The following is a 17,759-nucleotide window of genomic DNA, read 5'->3' on the forward strand; positions in this document are numbered from 1 at the left end:
CGTGCATTGTCTATTGAACTACGTGCAAAGCCGCACCTTGCCTCGTCGTGAGAAAATTGCGTGAAATTTAAAACTGGAATGTGAAGAGCCATGCCCTTCGTGCGCACACCATAAGTGAGCGATACACATTAAACACGCAAGTCATTGATAGAGGCTAGATTTTCTTGGTCAGTAGTACCTAAGTTCCTTCCGTTCCAAGGAGGTTGCCAACTGAAGCGATGTGTAGCTCGAACGGGACACGCTAAGCGAGAGAGAAACTGGCCTCTGTCGTCTTCGGTGCCCCGTTTGAGCTGGCTACACGTATACATGGCGTAGTGCGTCAGTTTAAATCACCCTAAGAATACTCGGGCTGATTTCTTTTCGTAGTCGCTTATGGTTGCAAATAAACTCAACGTTAGACTCTCACTGCATAGCTTGCACAAAATGTGGAGTCGCTTTTATTTTTTATTGCCGCACACGCGTTCCCGTCTTGTCAGACGTGAGTTCGAATCCTACTCTCGGGCACGTTATTTTTTTTCAGCTCATTATTTTTTAGGGTATAAATGCCTAATTTCGTTAATTCCACCTTTGCGGAGCATCGGAACGAATTACCGTTACTCTCTTGAGGAGCATCGGACAAGGGCAACTGTTAGTCCTCGAAGGAGCAAGCGCATGGGGAGTAACAGTTCATCCCATGGAAGTTCGTCCCCAAAAGGACTAATGGTTGTGGCAAATCACTTAGTCCCCAAAAGGACTAACCTCCCTACCCCTTTTAGTCCTTTTTTTCTTAGAGTGTATATTAATTAACCACCTTCTGAAGCAACGAAGCGAGGAAAAAAAGAAGCCCAGTTAGAAAGTTACAGATCAGTTTGCAAAACGTCCGATTGAGCAGCTTCTGCACACACACACACACACACACACACACACACACACACACACATATATATATATATATATGATGTATTAGTGTTTTTCCGCTTACTGCAGATGCCCGCGAAATACAAAAGAAATACCACGTGACATGTCAGTGGATGAGTGAGTGAATAAACTTTTATTGGGTCCAGCAAAACGCGATAACACGCACACCCGTCTAATCCCATGACGGGACCGACAGGTGTAGCCTGCCGGCCCGATCGCGGGCGCACTGGAAGCCCACGTTTGATCTTCAAAGACAGGACTTCGCAGGAGCGCGTCCCACTCTTCCTTGGTGAACTTCGGACCCAACGACTCGCACTCCCAGAGCATGTGAGACAAAGTAGCAGCCTCACCACAGGCCATGCATGAACAATGCAGGTAAACGTCAGGCTATATTCTGTTAAGGGATGACGGATTTGGTATAGGAGTTCGTTTCCAGCAGTCTGAGTGTGACTGACTGCGGTCTGCTTAGCTTGGAATGAGGCGGCGAAAAAACCCTTCTCTCTAAGTAAAAAAATATTTAGTAATGTCATTGTGCGCAATAGGAGCCTGACATGTCCGCTTGCACACCGTTATTTCCGCACTACCAAACGCTCCGCGTACAAACTAACATAGCATTTAGCCTGGTGTGCTGCCGCTGTGCCTGCTTATCGCCATCACGAACCGCTGTGACAGAAGCACATCAGTGGCGTAAATTGCACAGCCAATACCTGTGTCACTGCCGACTCGCCTTTTAAGCGGCAGCACACCCTGCTATAGGTTCTATGTTCGTTTGTGCGAGAAATGTTTGGGAGCGCTGCAATCACGACGGGCATGTCACGTGATATTTTTTGTTTTCGCAGGCATCTGCAGTAAGCTGAAAAACAAATAATTAATAGATAGAAAGACAGAAACTGTTTATTCGGATGTTTTGCAAACCGCTCTATAACTTTCTAACTGGAACGTTTTTCCTAGCTTCGTTGCTTCAGAAGTTAGTTAAATAATATTGACTAGTTGTCTAGCTTAGCAAGACTCTTGAGGAACTATCAGATATTGTTTGGGATATCATCGGCCTTAGTGAGATTAGAACTGGTGGGGCTTATACATTACTGAATAACGGCCATGTCCTCTGCTATAGGGGTCTCCCAGATAAGAAGCAATACGGAATATGTTTCCTAATCCATAAGGACATAGCGGTCCACATTGACAAATTCTACAGCATTAATGAGAGGGTAGCAGTAGCCGTAATCAAACTTAAAGGTAGTACAAGCCGACGCTCCAACATCCAGTCATGATGATAATGAAGATCAGTTTTAGGAAGATGTTGAATTAGCGATGAGAAAAGTACAAACTTAATGGGCGACTTCAATGCAAAAGTGGGGAAAAAGCAGGCTGGTTAACAAGCAATTGGCAATTACGGCGTCGATTCTTGGCACGCTAGAGGAGAGATGTTGGCAGAATTCGAGGAAAGCAATAAGCTACGAAGCGACTGGTGGTACGGTAAACATAAATGATGACTTGCACGCAAGGTTCATTGCTTGAAGATATTAGCAATTCTCATAAACAGACAGTCGCTGTATAACGGAGAGCACAAAGACACTATATGCAAATCATAATTACAGTGTAACTACTGAGTCACAGGTGACGTACGCTTTGAACATTTACCAGAAACTGTAGCAGCGTCGACATTGTCCGTGATTTTCTTTTTTTTCAAGTAGGTTATATACTTTATAACCTCCTTGGCTTTTTTTTACTTTTTTTGTATGTCTTGGTTTCTTTGATTGTGAATTTACATGCATGTAGTGGCTACACCGCACTAACCGCACTCTCCGCGCATCACCGATCCGATTTAAAGGCAAAAGCCGAATCGACATCGACACATCGTCCAACAACATCCAACACAAGCCTAGGCCAGTTCCATTGTCGGGGCAGTTTTGTTTACGCTATATTAATGCTGGCGGTGGTTCGATTTGATATCTTGCGGGCGTTATGTTTCACATGAAGGAGTTTTGAAACGCTAATTGGAATTAATGGAGGCGCCTGAATTTCCATCTCTACAGCCAAGAATAGCTGATCAGCCTTGGTTCAACATTGACCGTCCGTGTGATGATGAATCGGAGTTAACCCAACTAGAAAAAGAACACCAGAGCGCGGTACGCTTTACAGGTTGCAATGTTGCTTTGTTCGTTTGTTCTTGTGCTACATGTAGGATGTGTATATAATTTCAGCTCACCAGCATTGCGCAGAGGCACAGCGACCTTATTCCGATTGGGAAGACTGCAGCAGAAGTAAGCTCCGCCGATTGTGGCACACACTAAATCACAAATGTGCTTGCTTCTCAAACGGTCGTGGTCATAGTAAGCAAGCAATATAGAATGCTTTATTTCCTATGTCGCTGGCTTGTTTGCACATCGATGATATCTTTTTCTTTAAACATGTCAGGTGAACCTAAACGCGCGATTGATCCCTACTGGAATTTACATTCTCATTCGCTAGTTAGTGCTTGTGCTCGATATTCGATGAGACGCAGCGATACGCCAAAATAGTGAATGGTTCACGCCTTCGCCGCGTTTAACACCAGCCGACGTCGTCTAATATTGCAGGCGAACCGAACAGCTGCGGTGGTCAAATGTGCTACGTCCAAAGTGTACTAGTGTCGCAAACTTTGCCCCCTGCACAATAAGCAAACGCAGACAAGCCAGCGAAGAATTCTCATTTCCATACATGTACGAAAGGTTTGGTGCCTTGGAAATGCAGCTGACTTATATTCGCTGTTAACCTTTACAACAGAGAATCCAGGTGGCCCACGAAGTGCTTGTCGTAAGGATTTAGACACTTAAACTGTGACATCTTTACGCTAAGTGTTTTTGTGTGCTAAGTTGTGTTCTCGAAAAGTTGCAGGATGAAGAGGAGGATGACGATGAAGATGATGACAATGAGGACGACGAAAGTGACAGCAACGAGGATGAGGACGACGAGCTGGATGCAGACGACATCAACTATGATCAAGACTCACCTGTAAGCATTAGTGTGGATCTCTTTTGGCCATGTGTGGGCACAGAAGTTGCAAAAACAGAACCAATATATTTTAGAAACCATTCGAAGGGCCCTTTGACAAAAGTGCACTATATGCATCATCAGATGTCTTTTAATACAAGGTTTGAAAGCCCTCTCATGGAGCCTTACGCATTTTGCAGCGCCTTGCTAAACTTGCAACTCTCCTGCAGTTTTGCCGACTTTTCACAGTGTTGATTATTGTGCAGTCTTGTTGAGCAACAATACATCACCAGTCATTAGGTTCTGAAGTGCACAAGACTGTACATGCAAAGCAATCTTGCCTTCAGCTGGTCATAAGACCAGACAGAAAAGCAAGAGCTACATTGCTGGTCAGCCCAATATTCAAACCCAGATATTTTGGATGCTGAAGCTGGTGCTATGTCACCAAATTACCAAAACATATATATGCAAAGCATGCATCCAGAAAAGCTAGCAATGCACTTAATGCAGGTCAGAGCATGCAGAAGTGATTTGATATTGAAGAGGAAGTACAATTGTCCATGATCACATTGCAAACTAATAAGACAATGAGGATAATGACCAAACGGGAGCTAGTATAACTATAACGGCAGGAAAATAATAATGGTTGCATCAGGCACGTAAAAGAAATTTAATGCCTGAAGCTAATGATAGGTGTTATCTGTGCTGTGTGGGTAGCTGACTTTAAACAGCAGCATGAAGAAATATCTCTAATATAGGTAGTTTTGTGTTCTTCAGCAGCATGAAAGGAAGTATAGCTCTTAGAGTTCTTGTGCATTAAACTGGCGAGTGCATGCATCTATGTGAAGATGTGCACATTTTACAAAACTCCTTTTGTTTGAGCAATATATTTCATTTGCTACTATTGGCAAATGCCATAGTGAAGAGTTCACCATCAAACAGCAAGAGAAAGTCGTGTTTGTGAGAGAGTTGTGTCTATGTAAAAATAATGGTTGATGGCAATATGTATGTTATATCTTCTTTTTTATTTCTTTGCAGATGTTCCATTAGCTGCCATCACAAGTGCTACGAAATTAGGAATAAACTGTCATATTTTCCTTATGTCTGAGCAATTCCATTATTCTTGGCTACAAAAAAAAAACCTCAGCCCTGCAGTTTGTCACATCCATACAAAGTTCAGTGCCTAGATTTCTGAAGTCTCAGGAGGCCAGCAGGATGTTCACAATGCTGGCACGATCATCTAACCATGGCTTGAGCAGCACCCATGTCTTGTTCCAAAGTCTCTCTTGGATGGAGTGGTCGTTGCACACGGAGAGCGGCTGAGCCAGTGCGCATTCCTCCAGATAGCACCCACTGATGCCTTCCAGCTCATTCGAAAGTGCTGCGTGCAGTACAGTCTTAACACTCTCTTCTGGTGTCTGTTCATAAAATATCAGAGAAATAAGAAAGGTAAGATTTGTATAATATGCGCCCAGCTGCAAATTTTCATTATGTACAAACATATATTTTTATTGATAAAAAGAAACAGCATAGCTGGTTTTCCATTTTATTATTATTATTATTCTTACGTGAAACGTTTTCAGTTTGGTCACCACAGGGGGTCGCTTGCTAAACCCGAATGTAATGAAAACTTGTAATAATATTATCACTTATATCGTTGCAGCCATACTACCTACGTGCCTTACTTTGGTATTATTGTGTAAAGGAAAGGGGCCAGTGCATAAAGGTTCACGCACAGGTCGAGTGCACAGATGGTGTTGGTGTTGTGCCGCACATGACAAAATCTGAGCTAAATTTAGTGCCTCGCTCGGTATTCAGGGAGGCATAGCTCAGCAGTACATTTGTTGAAATGACTGGGAATGGTCGCGTTTCAGAGCTCACTCAGCCATAGTACGAGGGTCGTTCAACTCAATCCGGGACTTTTTTCTTTCCCGGTTTAAATGGACACCTAGGCTGGAGGTTTTATATGCAATAGGAACTGGCACCTATGTCCTGTTACTGGTAGACGGCGCTCATTTCCCGCGCTTCTGGATAGACTGTTATTCAAGATGGCAGACAACAGTGTGAATGTCTACGTGGAACAGCAAGTTGTGATGAAGTTTTTAGTAAACGAGGGCGTAAAACCTGCTGAAATTTACAGAATACTTCAGGCTCAGTACGGTGATCTGACGCTCAGTCGCAGTAAGACATTTGAATGGTGTAAGCATTTCAATGAAGGCCGTATCTCTATTACTGACTATCGCAATCATGGTGGATCACAGCCCACAATAGTAATTCCTGAGAACATTCAGCGCGTGCGGCAGCTGATCGGGGACAATCGTCGCATAACCTGTCGTGAAATTACAAGGGTGTGTAATCTGTCGTTAAGAACAGTGAACACAATAATTCATGCTCATTTGTTGTCCCTAAAAATGAGTGCACGCTTGGTCCCAAAGCAGCTGTCTGCTTTTGACAGGCAGAGAAGAGTTGAAGTCTGTAGAGAACTGAAGGAACACTATGAAAGGGAAGGCCAGGATTTTGTGAATCGCATCATGACAGGTTACAAAAGATGGGTTCACCATTTCACCCCAGAATCCAAGAAATTTCGAACAGCTGCATCTGCTGGTAAAGTGATGGAAAGTGTATTCTGGGATAAACAGGGAATCATTCACGTTGATTTTTTATCACATGGTGTCACCATCAACAGTGAGTATTACTGCCGTGTTCCGCAGGATGTGCACAAGAGTTTACAGAAGCAATGTCCGGGTTTGGCCACAAGGGGTGTGGTCTTTTGGCAAAACAATGCATGACCGCATAACGCTCAACGCACATTCCAAACAATCCAGGAACTTGGCTGGCAGATATTACCACACACCCCCCTATAGTCCTGACTTGGCACCAAGTGATTTCCACCTGTTTGGGCGCTTGAAGGAATTCCTTGGAGAAAAACATTTGAACACTGATGATGAAGTGAAGAATGGTGTCCTACAATGGTTTCATCGTAATAATGAATCTTTCTATGCTGAAGCATTTCAGGCATTTGTTAAACGCTGGGATAAGCGTAACTGTACCTGAAGATTATGTGGAAAAATAAAGCCACTTTCCACACTGCAAAATTCGTTCTTCTATTTGTTTTTAAAAAAAGTCCCGGATTGACTTGAATGACCCTCGTAGATGTAATCCGTCAAACTTGAACCTGTTCTCATCAGAAGTTGCAAGGCTTACAAGTGTGCAATTTGTTGCAGAAATTTGATAGCTGCTCAGCTATGGTGCCCCCACATTCGATCCAGAAATGGCGTAAAGAAACTCTGGCAGCAAGAAAGAGGGAAGTCAATTCATGCCCACAAACTCGGACCGTGGTGGACCCACTACAAATAGGGTGTGAACACGACTCCCAAGAGTAGACCATAGGACCTCCACTACTTGTATCATAAGCATCTAAGCTTTGCAATGTGCGAATAAATGTCACTTGTTTATTTAGTTAGGCCCCATTTCTGTACCCTAGTGCCCATACACCCTCAGCAGCTTGCACAAGACGTTTCACATATCACAATGTGGCCGCATCAGTCAACACAGCCTACCCAATAATTATCACTGTGTGGTTTGTCATACGGTATATTATGGTTAACCCTCTGAGTGCCAGCAAGCAATACAAAAATGCATTCAGAAAAAGTACCAAACACCTACCATCCTTCACCGAGTGGGCTGGTGTTCACAATGGAACAACTTTGCATGCCACAAAGCATCACTGAATGGTCTCTTACTGCAAGCCCACTCCAGCCCTGACCACATACCAGGTGCTTTCTAAACATGCCAGTCATTGAAATGGTCACTGAGTAAATAAAATAACTTTTGTGTACTATTCTGTAAGTTTTTTTTTAGAGTTTTAGTACTTGTACAAGCCATGTTTGCTGTCCCAAACAACTTGCAGACTATGAAAGACGTCGTACTGCAGGACTCTGGATAAATCTTGAACTCCGAAGGTTCCTTGATGTGCATCGAATGCTCAGTATGCAAGCATTTCTTGCCTCAACCCCTCACCCCCTGGAATGCAGCTGCTTGGGCCACAATTGAACTTGCAACCTCGAGCTCGGCAGCAGAATGCCATTAAGCCACCACCATGAGTAGTTATCAACTAGTTGTCTAGTTCAGGCCCGGTCTCTCCAAGCATAATTAAGTTAAATATCTACTCAAAATCTACTCTCTCTCTCCCAAATTGGAATCAACAAGACAGAATACTTTCTACCTTTTATTTGGCATGTGCATGCTATGAATATATAAAGTTAGTTATCACATCACAGACCACTGAACAGTGCAGAAATGGTAAGGAGGAACACTATAAGGTGAAAAAAAAATGAGTTGTATTAGTAACTCAGCTTGTCAGCATACCAAATAAAGCCACTCCTACCTTGACAGGCTTGATAAGCCAGAAAAGACACTAGAATAAAAAACTGCTGGTGAAGCTGCATTGGGAGAAGTTCCCACACTAGGTTGTGGTGATGTCATGACTTTTAATAGCATTTGCTCGAGCTTAGTCAATTTTCCATTCGTAAATATGGGCTACGTGTATTCTAAAAGTGTCAAAGACTGAACTTAGGAAGTTTTGAGAATTTTTACTGTGTCACACTGGCTGAAATATAAGAAGGTACTTTAAAATCCATGACACCACACTGACATGCTCGTGCTGTTTTCTTTCTTTCTTTTTTTTTTACCTTTTCTTTGGGGAGGGGTGTTCTGATTTTAAAGATGGAACTTTGGTCTTTATTTTCTTCTTCTAGTAACCTTACCCTTAATGCGAAGTTAGGATAGAGTTTTGACAATACTTTACCAGTCTAGACTGATTTAGCATTTCTCTATGGCTGCCTAAATAACCGCATGCATTAACAATTGCCAAAATTATTGATTGTAAGAGTTGTATTACAAGAACTTCCTGATTACATAGTTGTCCTGCTTTGTTTCTATTTTTATTTTGTGTAATTTATTAATTTTGTCATAATATTTATGCATAACATTGTCACACTTTCAATAAGATGATATCCTTAATTTATTGGTAATGCAGAATAAACTAGTAAGCTTCACTTGTCCGGGCACAGAGTACAGGGCACAGGGCACAGAGTGGTTATAAATATTTTATTTTGCCGTGTAGTGGTCGCTCAGTAACACCGAACCATTGTTCATAGGCACTTATCTAGAGCAAAGGACATGTGACAGAAAAGCTCTGAGGCACTCTATTAGTAAACTGTTTTTGTTTTTTCTGAGCTATGGAACTTAGAGCCTCAAAGGCACATGTTTATAGAGATTGAAGCGTGAGAGACCAATGTCGCCATTTTGCTCAGATGGTAGCTATGACGACGCATGCTCCAGAAAACAGAACTTTAAGCAAGTGAAAGGGAGGGTGTACAGACTTATTCATGATTTTATCGGCACTTTCAGCTGACCATGTGTTTTACTGCACTTACACACACACACAAAAATTACGCTTACCTTGAAAACAAGGCTGGCAACTAGTGGGGCCCACCATACCCTCTGGTAAAGTTGAGTATTCACAATTCCTGGGTGGATGCAGTTGACAGTCACAGGAATAGCTTTGGCTTGCAAACGCTTTCCAAGCGATATTGTGAACAGCACCTGAGCCAACTTTGACTGAGTGTAACCACGGTAACAGGAGTACATTTTTCTGTCACAGAAAAACAGAGGATAGAAGTGTAACACAGCCATACAGCAACAATTTGTATACTCTTCACTCATTCATGCTGGCTTAAAGGGTTCCTAAAATTTGTTTTGCATAAGTAGCTGTGTACCAGCCTACAATGAACATACAGCAGCAAGAATTTTTTAAATGGTACTGTAATAGCAAAGTTATGGGGGTTTGATGAACAACTAAGCAGCCATTGTGATTTCTTGCTTGTCTTTGTTACCCTCTTCACAGGTGCTCTTTTATCCTCACCAACTTCATGCAGTGCAGAAAAAGCTACAGGTCCCTTTAACACACCAGAAGAAAAGCTCCTCTATTTCTGACCCTAATTGACCTCTGCACAACGTTAACTGAATGAAAGCTTCTTGCAGGTATCAGTAATGCACAATTGGCGACCCCCCTTCTTAAAACATCCAGTCAGCTCTTGTCATGTTGGTGCTGTTATCTCTTGTAGACCGACCAATTAACAGCTTTTAACTTAGTGACGCACGCAGGATTTTGCTGGTGTCACAAGTTGTGAAAGAGGGAACCAAAAAGCCTGCAGAGGCGTACAGGATTGTTTCTTGAATTTGTGGCTTCCTCGCAACACTTAGAGCTGCCACGTTTACAAAAGGTGATCGTCACATGATGCATGTGTTCATTTAAAACGTGTCCGAAATGTTGAAAGTGGTTTAGGAGTCTTTTAAGGTAATGCTCTAGGAGGAGGCTTTGTCGAAAGTATACAGGCCAACTTCCATGCTAGTGAGCCCCAAATGGTCAAGACTGAGCCGAAACCGTCCACTATGCCATCTCTCATAGCCAATCATGCTGCTTATAGATGTTAAAACCTCATCAGTCGATGGGCCACGAACATCATCAATAGTGGATTCTCAGTAATATACTGTTGCTGAGAATGCAGAGAATGTGAGAGTTAAAAACTGCAGAGTCGTTTTGGTCCTTTGAAAATCTGCCTTAGAGTATTGAGACACCAAATTGCAGTTACTTTTAATGCTTTGATTGTCTTCATGTAATACTGTTTCTTCCCAAAATAAAACCACCGATAAATGTATGTTTCCTAACTGTAAGCAGTGAAAACTGAAAGGCTAGTAAAAAAAACTGAAGACATTAACAGGTGTGATAATACAGATGGGCACCTGCACTATCACATAAAGAGATAGCACATGTATAACCACAATACCAGCTATTTGTTGTTATAGAGTGCAATTATGTCCATTTGGGTACTAGTTCTTTCTTGTGACTTGCTTACTCGTCTGCTTATCTTTGCCATGGATATTTTATAATATTCTCTCTCTCTCTGTGTGTATGTATATATATATATATATATATATATATATATATATATATATATATATATATTCTCTTTTATTAACATTCATTAATGCTTTTGCTGCACTTGCAAGGAGTATTGGGCACACAAGTATTGTTGCATTTAATTACAGTTATCTGTTCTCTGCGCACAATATTTGCTTGTGATATACACTAAGCTGATATGAAAAACTGTGTTGCTGCTTTGTGCATTGTAGCTTGATCCTCCGCCATATAACAATTATTACTGTAATAAAGTAACAAACAATACATACTTTAAGGCTGTTAATAGTATCGGTAAGCTATACTGTGCACTGGGAACAACAGCATTCTTTACACACTACAGCTTAAATATGCTTGATAATGCACCACTGTCAAGAAGCTAAGTAATTCTTTATTATCGCTATTAAGCTTACAAACTAAATACATGATGTAAAAAGTGCATCTGATGAAGACAAAACACGAAATCATTCCTGTACCTAGATATAGGGACATGCAAAATGACAGCAACTGCCAAAGTTAATATAATTCTATACATTATGATGTCACCCATGGCCCATAATGCTGTCTTAAGGCACCACTGTATTACATTACCAACATGTACTGATAAACAGCGGTTGCACACGCACTGACAAATGTGAGTGAGTGGCACAGCCAAATATTTTTGAAAAACAACGTGTGCATAGACTTTGAAGGGCAGAGTAAGATTTACGAACATAAAACTATACTTGATAGCATTTTAAGGTTTAACTTCATCGCTTATATGCTGCCTTGCATTGCTGCTTCCTGGGCTACATGTAAGGGTACAGTAGTGCTTGTCCTTGAAGTAAATGTACTGCTCAGCTAACTGAACGACTAGCAACGCTTACCTCACTACGGCCCTTAGCGCCCAGGACTTCCTTTGTGCGATGGTGATAATGAAGAGTCCATCACGACATTAGGGAACATGCTTTACATTAAATGTAGGCTTAAATTTATTTGCCTTGCAAACAAGACAATATGACTAGCTGCTTGCTGCTGAGCTAGTATGTTATTCATTACATTAAAAAAAATTACTGCAATGGCACATTCATCAGAAAATGACAGCTACATGCTTGTGCTGTCTCCACTTTCAACTGCATGCCCTTCAATAACTGCCTTGGGGCATAAGGCATCTCATATCTGCTTCAACTTCCATTGAAGTGTGTGCTACCCTGCAACAGTCCCAATATATTTGTTTCAAATGTTGTGCATATTGGCAAGTGAATATAAGCACAATAAGGTGCAGAGTATACCAGCAATATTGTTCACTATGCATTTAAATCGTGACACAAAGGTTATGCAGTTTGAGTGAGTTATTGTGGATGGCTGCATTGAACAGTAAGCAGCTAACATAAAGTTTGGGTAGGTTTGAGGCAGGCTGAGAGAAACATAATGGGCCGAACCTATGAAACAGCATACAGTGGCCAGCATCTTGAGTGCTATAATTCCTCTTTCACAATGGCTGCAAAGTTATTTGCATTTGCCAATGGCCCCATCACCAAATTTTGTCACAGTTAAACTCTATACATAATGCTCACCTGCTGTTGAGGTCATCCATGTTTATGCTCGCAGCTTTATGTGCACACGAAGATACATTAACAATTCTCGCTGATGGTCCCTTTTTACCAGCAGCAACCAGCAGAGGCAGCAGCAAGGCAGTCAGTAGGCAGTGGCCAAGGTAGTTAATGCTAATGTGCGACTCGAAGCCATCTTCTGTTTCCTGGTACGGCATCAGCATCACGCCAGCTTGGCAAAAGACGACACCAGTGCAAATACTCTGTGTCATCAGGAGATTCAAGTAAACTTACCATTGCAAATAAGAAGGTCAAGTTTGCTTTCGCTTTTAAGTATATTTTCTGCGAATGTCTTTACAGAAGCCATTGAGCCCAGGTCAAGATGCAGCAGCTCCACTGCAACAATGTTTAGTTTTGGTTAGGCAATAACTAAGGACACTTGCACAAGAGTACAAATAAGATTGATTGGTAAAACCTTGTGCTGTAGGTTGGCCATCCAAAAGCAAGCGCCTTCGCTCTTCCTTATCGAAGTTGGTGTCTGGACTTCCTAAAACAAACAACACATATTAATATATTTAAAGCAACATTACTAATACAAACTTGTTTTCGCCTGCTCTTTGGTTAGACAAAAGTTGTTACCATCAATAACTCGAGCGCCCAGAGATAAAAGCGCTCGAATTGCCTCGTGCCCTATGCCTCCTGATCCTCCCGTCACTACAACAGTTTTGTTCATCATGTAGCCATCTGAAATATACGGTATCGGCCATCAGGTGCAGAAGTGTGTCTAGGCAGCTTGGATGCACATAAGCAAACCAATACACATCGTTAACTTACATGACATCTGCTCTTGCGGCGAGAGCTGACTTTTTATCCGCAGTAGGCACTCCCAGAGAAGATAATAGGCTGACAGGGCGTATAACCAGAGCATGTCCTTAACAAAGAAAACCACATGGTTGATGAGCGAACTCATTTTTTCTCAATTAATACTTTCAACTGTTTAACCAGTTGTGCTGCCAAGCTGTCTCGAAAATGCGGGTGCAGACGTTTCCACTGTGCTGTCGACTGCTGAAAGCGAACACGAGCCAGTCCGTAGGTATTCTGTGGCGCAAATACAAAACAACAGTGACAGCCAGCGACGACAGATCGCTTCAAGGTGCAATGGTTGAAACCAGCTGTTTGCACTGTGTTCGCGGCTCCCGCCCGCGCCTCAAGCCAAGATCACGTCTTTGGCAAGTTGTTTCCCCAGGCGCTGCCTCTTCCTTCCTTGTCAGAGACCTTGAACAAGAAAGTGTGCGCTATGCACAGGCACATGCGATCGCACACGTTCGACGCAAGACAGCTCAAACGGTGGTAGCAGCGTCCCTGATACAAGCAACCACAGCTGGTCTTTTTCCCCTCCATGACGTTTCCCACCGACAAGTGCCGAGCTTCGGTTTTTTTTCATGTGAAGTTCACGACCACCACCGCATCCTCGCAAAGCGATTACGATCGGTTCTCTGATTCTCAATTCAATAAAACCAAACACGAAATGCCAGAACGGTGGAATGAAGCTAATTGTTCTTCCGCATCGTGGTCTAGAACATGTTTAAAATGAGTGGTCATAAACTTTTACAGTGCTGCCATCACTATAAAGCACATCTACAAACTTTAGTGGATCGCGCGGGAGATTTTGAACTGCCGTAATTCTAGTGCAGTCGAGCGAATCGTACATTTGCTCACGAAGAGCTCAAAAACGTAAGCCGCCCCATAAACCGCAACACAATCCGAGTTGTCGCAACTGTATCTCGCCTATTGTTCAAGAAATTGAAGTGTCACGAGAGCCAACACGAGAAAAACGGTATGTGCCCGCGGAATATATGCGCGATATGCCGCACGCGTAGGCGGGAACGGGACAATCAAGATCGTTAGATCTGGGACAAATAAAACAGTGGCTGGCAGAGGTGTTTTATTTTTACTTCTTTTTTTAGACCACGGAGGAAGGAGCGCTACTGGTACTGCTTGCTTCTATTCTCTGGACCAGGCATGCACAGTTCAATCCTGTCCGCATTGCGTAGCCTAGAGTGGGGTGTCGAACCCCCCTCCCTCCAATTTACCCCTTTCCCACGGAACAGAAAGTTTCAGGAAGTGGGCTCCAAAAGAGTGACATGGATCAAAGGGCAAGCTTCAATGCGAAGGCAAGGCGAGGGCTAATGACGATCCGAAGGGGGGGGGGGGGCTGTCATGGGCGCGATTCCCTCTCCCGCGCACAAGACATTGCGGCCCCACTCATGGCGCGCCTCTACACCTCATTACACATCGTGTTAACCATAACTGCTAGGCGGGGATCAGTGGTAAAAATTCCACACGCACATAAACATGGGACGAGCGCATGCATAAAACTTGGAGGCATTAATTGTTGCTCCCCACCAGGCCTTCGTGTCGTCGAAGAGCTTCTTATTTCTGGCAAAAATGACGTGCAGCGCGAAGGACAAGGACTGCGAGAGACGACAAACAATGCGTTGTGTCATCTCTCGCAGTCCTTGTCCTTCGCGTTGTACGTCATGTTTTATCATGAATTACCAACTAGCCCAAGCAACCACCCTAGTTTATTTCTGGCACTTGACCGAATCGTCGATCGCGCTGCGCGGAAGAAAAGCATTCCGAAAGTATTGCGACTTGCTTGTCTAGAAAACGCAGAATAAGCACCCCCTACAGCACCTTTTTTTTTTTTTTTCCTTTGTCTCTGACTTCCATGCTGTTAATGAACTTGACAAGAGCTTGCTGTTAGGCTAATTTGTACACACTGTTACGAACGAAAACATGGCGAAAAACGGGGCAAGAAAGAAATACGTATACAGAACGCTGATTTGCGTACGGAAAAATATATCAAGGACAAGGGTGCTGGGCCAGGGAAGTTAAATAAGCACCACAACAAACAGTGGGGAGGGCAGGTAAGTGAGTGGCGAGGAAGTCTACGCAGAAACAGAAATATAGGAATGTTAGGGGCCGCCACGCCGTTCAACAACTCGATGAATGTTGAAGAGTGCGACAGCTGCAGTGACTAACAGACAGACAGAGAACTTAATTAGGTCCTGAGGTACGCTATACCGCTAAAGGGGGTAGAGTAGCGGGCCGCTCACACGTCGGGACGGGTAGGCCGAGGCTCACCGCCGCGTCGTGGGCCCTCTGAACGGCCCTGAGTTGATGTACAAGGTCTGAGCTCCTGAGCATGGAGCTCCATTCCTCTTCAGTCACGTGTTGAGGACCCTGTAATGAGAGGCACTGCCAGAGCATGTGATCTAAGGTACAAGCGGCGCCACAATCTGGGCATGTTGGATCAAGGCCTTCAATGAAATGGCTGTGGGAATAAAGACTACAAGGTATACGACCTGGTAGGAAGCATGCGGAGGGTGCCTGTGCTGTAGAAAGCCTCTCATGAGGAAGGGCGAAGACCCTCCTGTCCAACTGATAATGTTTGATGATATTAAAAGTGAGGAGAACGTCCCTAAAGACCGCTAGATTGGAGTCCGAAGATGCCCCAGGCCGCCCAGCGCAGTGAGCTAGTTCGCGCGCTCGGACGTGGGCGATCTCGTTCAGGTTGGCCACGAAGGCCAGATGTGATCCGAGGTGAGCCGGAAACCAGGTGATTGTGTGAGGAGAAATATCCCTATGACCTAAAATGCGAGTTACTTCAGCTGATACCAATCCGGACGCAAAGGCCCTGACCGCTGCTCGTGAGTCTGTGTAGATATGTTGCTTAAAATCGTCAAGGAGAGCGAGGGCGATAGCTACCTGCTCACCCTTAGCAGGAGTGGCGTTCCTGATAGAAGCAGAATGGAGAACAGAACCTGTGTGATCAATCGTGACGCCGATAATTTGGCCGATCGACCGTACTGCGCCGCGGAGCTGGTGGAAGCACACCTATCCCACCAGAGAGTAAGGCTGAGCCGGACAGAGCACGGTCGGGCCGTCCTACGCAACATAGGATGGCAAATTGAACAGCAACCGACAACGGTTCCACTCCCCACAATGTGGAGAGACATTATTAAGACCAAGCCCCTCCCCCGGAACATGCAGCCGGGGAAGAACGACGAGAGACGCTCTGCGCGGGTCAAGGCACTGGCTCGACAGCTGGAAGAGGACCCCGAGGTTCTCTACGCGGACGCCTCGCTTCCCAAGCACGGAACCAGAGCAACGGCAGTCGTTACCACCATCGATAAACTGGTCACAGGCGCGTCGAATACGGACGACGAATACAGCCGAAGCAGAAGAAGTGACCGTGGCCCTCGCACTCGCACAAGTGGGAGTGAGCACCGTGGTCACAGACTTCCAGACCGCCTACGCAAGCTAGAGCAAGGGTAAAATCTCTCCCGCGGCACTAGCGATCCTCACCAAATGCAAATCATCGGGACGGGCCGTTGAGCTCGTGTGGGTCCCGGCTTATTCGCAAGTGGAAGGCAACGCACTCGCCGACCACTATGCCCGAGAACTGTCAATCCGGGCCGAGGACGAGCCAGAGCTACCGCACCCCGTGACAAGTTACAAAGAAATCCCACAAATGTACAGAAGCGGCAGATGTAGGCTTCCCCGTCCGCATCCGCAACTCAGCCGAATGCAGCAAACGATCGTGCGACGCACGCAAGCGGAGTCGCTAGCGCATCCGTGCTCTTGCACAAGATGTTCCCAACCGAGCATGACACTTCATGCCCGTTTTGCAGACGATCAAAAGGCACTCTAGCACACATCCTTGTAGAGTGCACTAAGCTCAATAACCCCCCACCATCCCTCCCCTCCCCCCCCCCCCGAGCGATGGGAGACCTTGTTGTCCAGTCCCGACCTACCGACCCAGCTCGCGCTGGCGGCTAGGGGCCAGGAACTGCTGGACGCATATGGGACCTGAGAAGAAGGTTCCACCCCATCTGGTGCCAGCGCGCACCAACCGTTACTAAGGGCTCAGTATAAAAGTTGATTATCTCTTTCTCTCTGCGCCGCGTCTACAAAGCATGCAGGCACTGGGTTTGCACGAACGTCTTTGAGCAGGGCTTCACCACTGGCCCTCCGCCTCCCCGCATTGTGCTGTGGGTGCACTTTGCGGGGAAAAGGAGATACCGTAGTGTAAGCCCTTTGCTCCTTATTGAGATTATGTTTGCTTTCCTCTTGTATAGCTGGACTACACCCTAGAAAGGCCAGGATGCTCCTGCCCGCGGCCGAGGAGGAGAGCATGGCCATCTGAGCCGTATGCTGTGCCTCGATTATCTCTTCCAACGTGTTGTGAATACCCAGTTGCATGAGTCGGCCATGCTACTACGCGAAGGGACTCCTAGGAATCTCTTGATGCTCTTGCGGATCAGGAAATTGAGCTTAGCCTTTTCAGGACTCTGCCATGGCAGCAACGT

The 17,759-nt window shown here is 44.6% G+C and overlaps 2 protein-coding genes across 5 annotated transcripts; one reads left to right on the forward strand and one right to left on the reverse strand.

Annotated features, from left to right (window-relative positions):
• Positions 1-2,745: 2,745 nt before the first annotated feature.
• Positions 2,746-4,971, forward strand: LOC135898139 (anaphase-promoting complex subunit 15B-like). Of its 4 annotated transcripts, none has more exons than XM_065426897.2 (5): positions 2,746-3,026; positions 3,102-3,161; positions 3,664-3,693; positions 3,775-3,891; positions 4,909-4,971. In XM_065426897.2, exons 1-5 carry the CDS (start codon positions 2,904-2,906, stop codon positions 4,918-4,920), a joined length of 342 nt encoding a protein of 113 aa, XP_065282969.1. In that variant the 5' UTR covers positions 2,746-2,903; the 3' UTR covers positions 4,921-4,971. The 4 variants fall into 4 exon arrangements, with proteins under 4 accessions (XP_065282969.1, XP_065282971.1, XP_065282968.1 ...); XM_065426896.2 differs by having other exon boundaries at positions 2,748-3,026; positions 3,769-3,891; XM_065426899.2 differs by lacking the exon at positions 3,664-3,693 and having other exon boundaries at positions 2,747-3,026.
• LOC135898138 (polyprenol dehydrogenase-like) lies at positions 4,875-14,150 on the reverse strand. Its single transcript, XM_065426895.1, has 7 exons — positions 13,219-14,150; positions 13,024-13,128; positions 12,860-12,931; positions 12,679-12,780; positions 12,409-12,616; positions 9,334-9,526; positions 4,875-5,288 (listed from the first exon to the last, which is right to left on the reverse strand). The coding sequence occupies exons 1-7, from the start codon at positions 13,352-13,354 to the stop codon at positions 5,070-5,072; spliced, it is 1,035 nt and encodes a 344-aa protein (XP_065282967.1). The 5' UTR covers positions 13,355-14,150; the 3' UTR covers positions 4,875-5,069.
• Between the last annotated feature and the right edge of the window lie 3,609 nt (positions 14,151-17,759).

This window comes from Dermacentor albipictus, chromosome 3 (assembly GCF_038994185.2).
Source record: "Dermacentor albipictus isolate Rhodes 1998 colony chromosome 3, USDA_Dalb.pri_finalv2, whole genome shotgun sequence".
NCBI lineage: Eukaryota > Metazoa > Arthropoda > Arachnida > Ixodida > Ixodidae > Dermacentor > Dermacentor albipictus.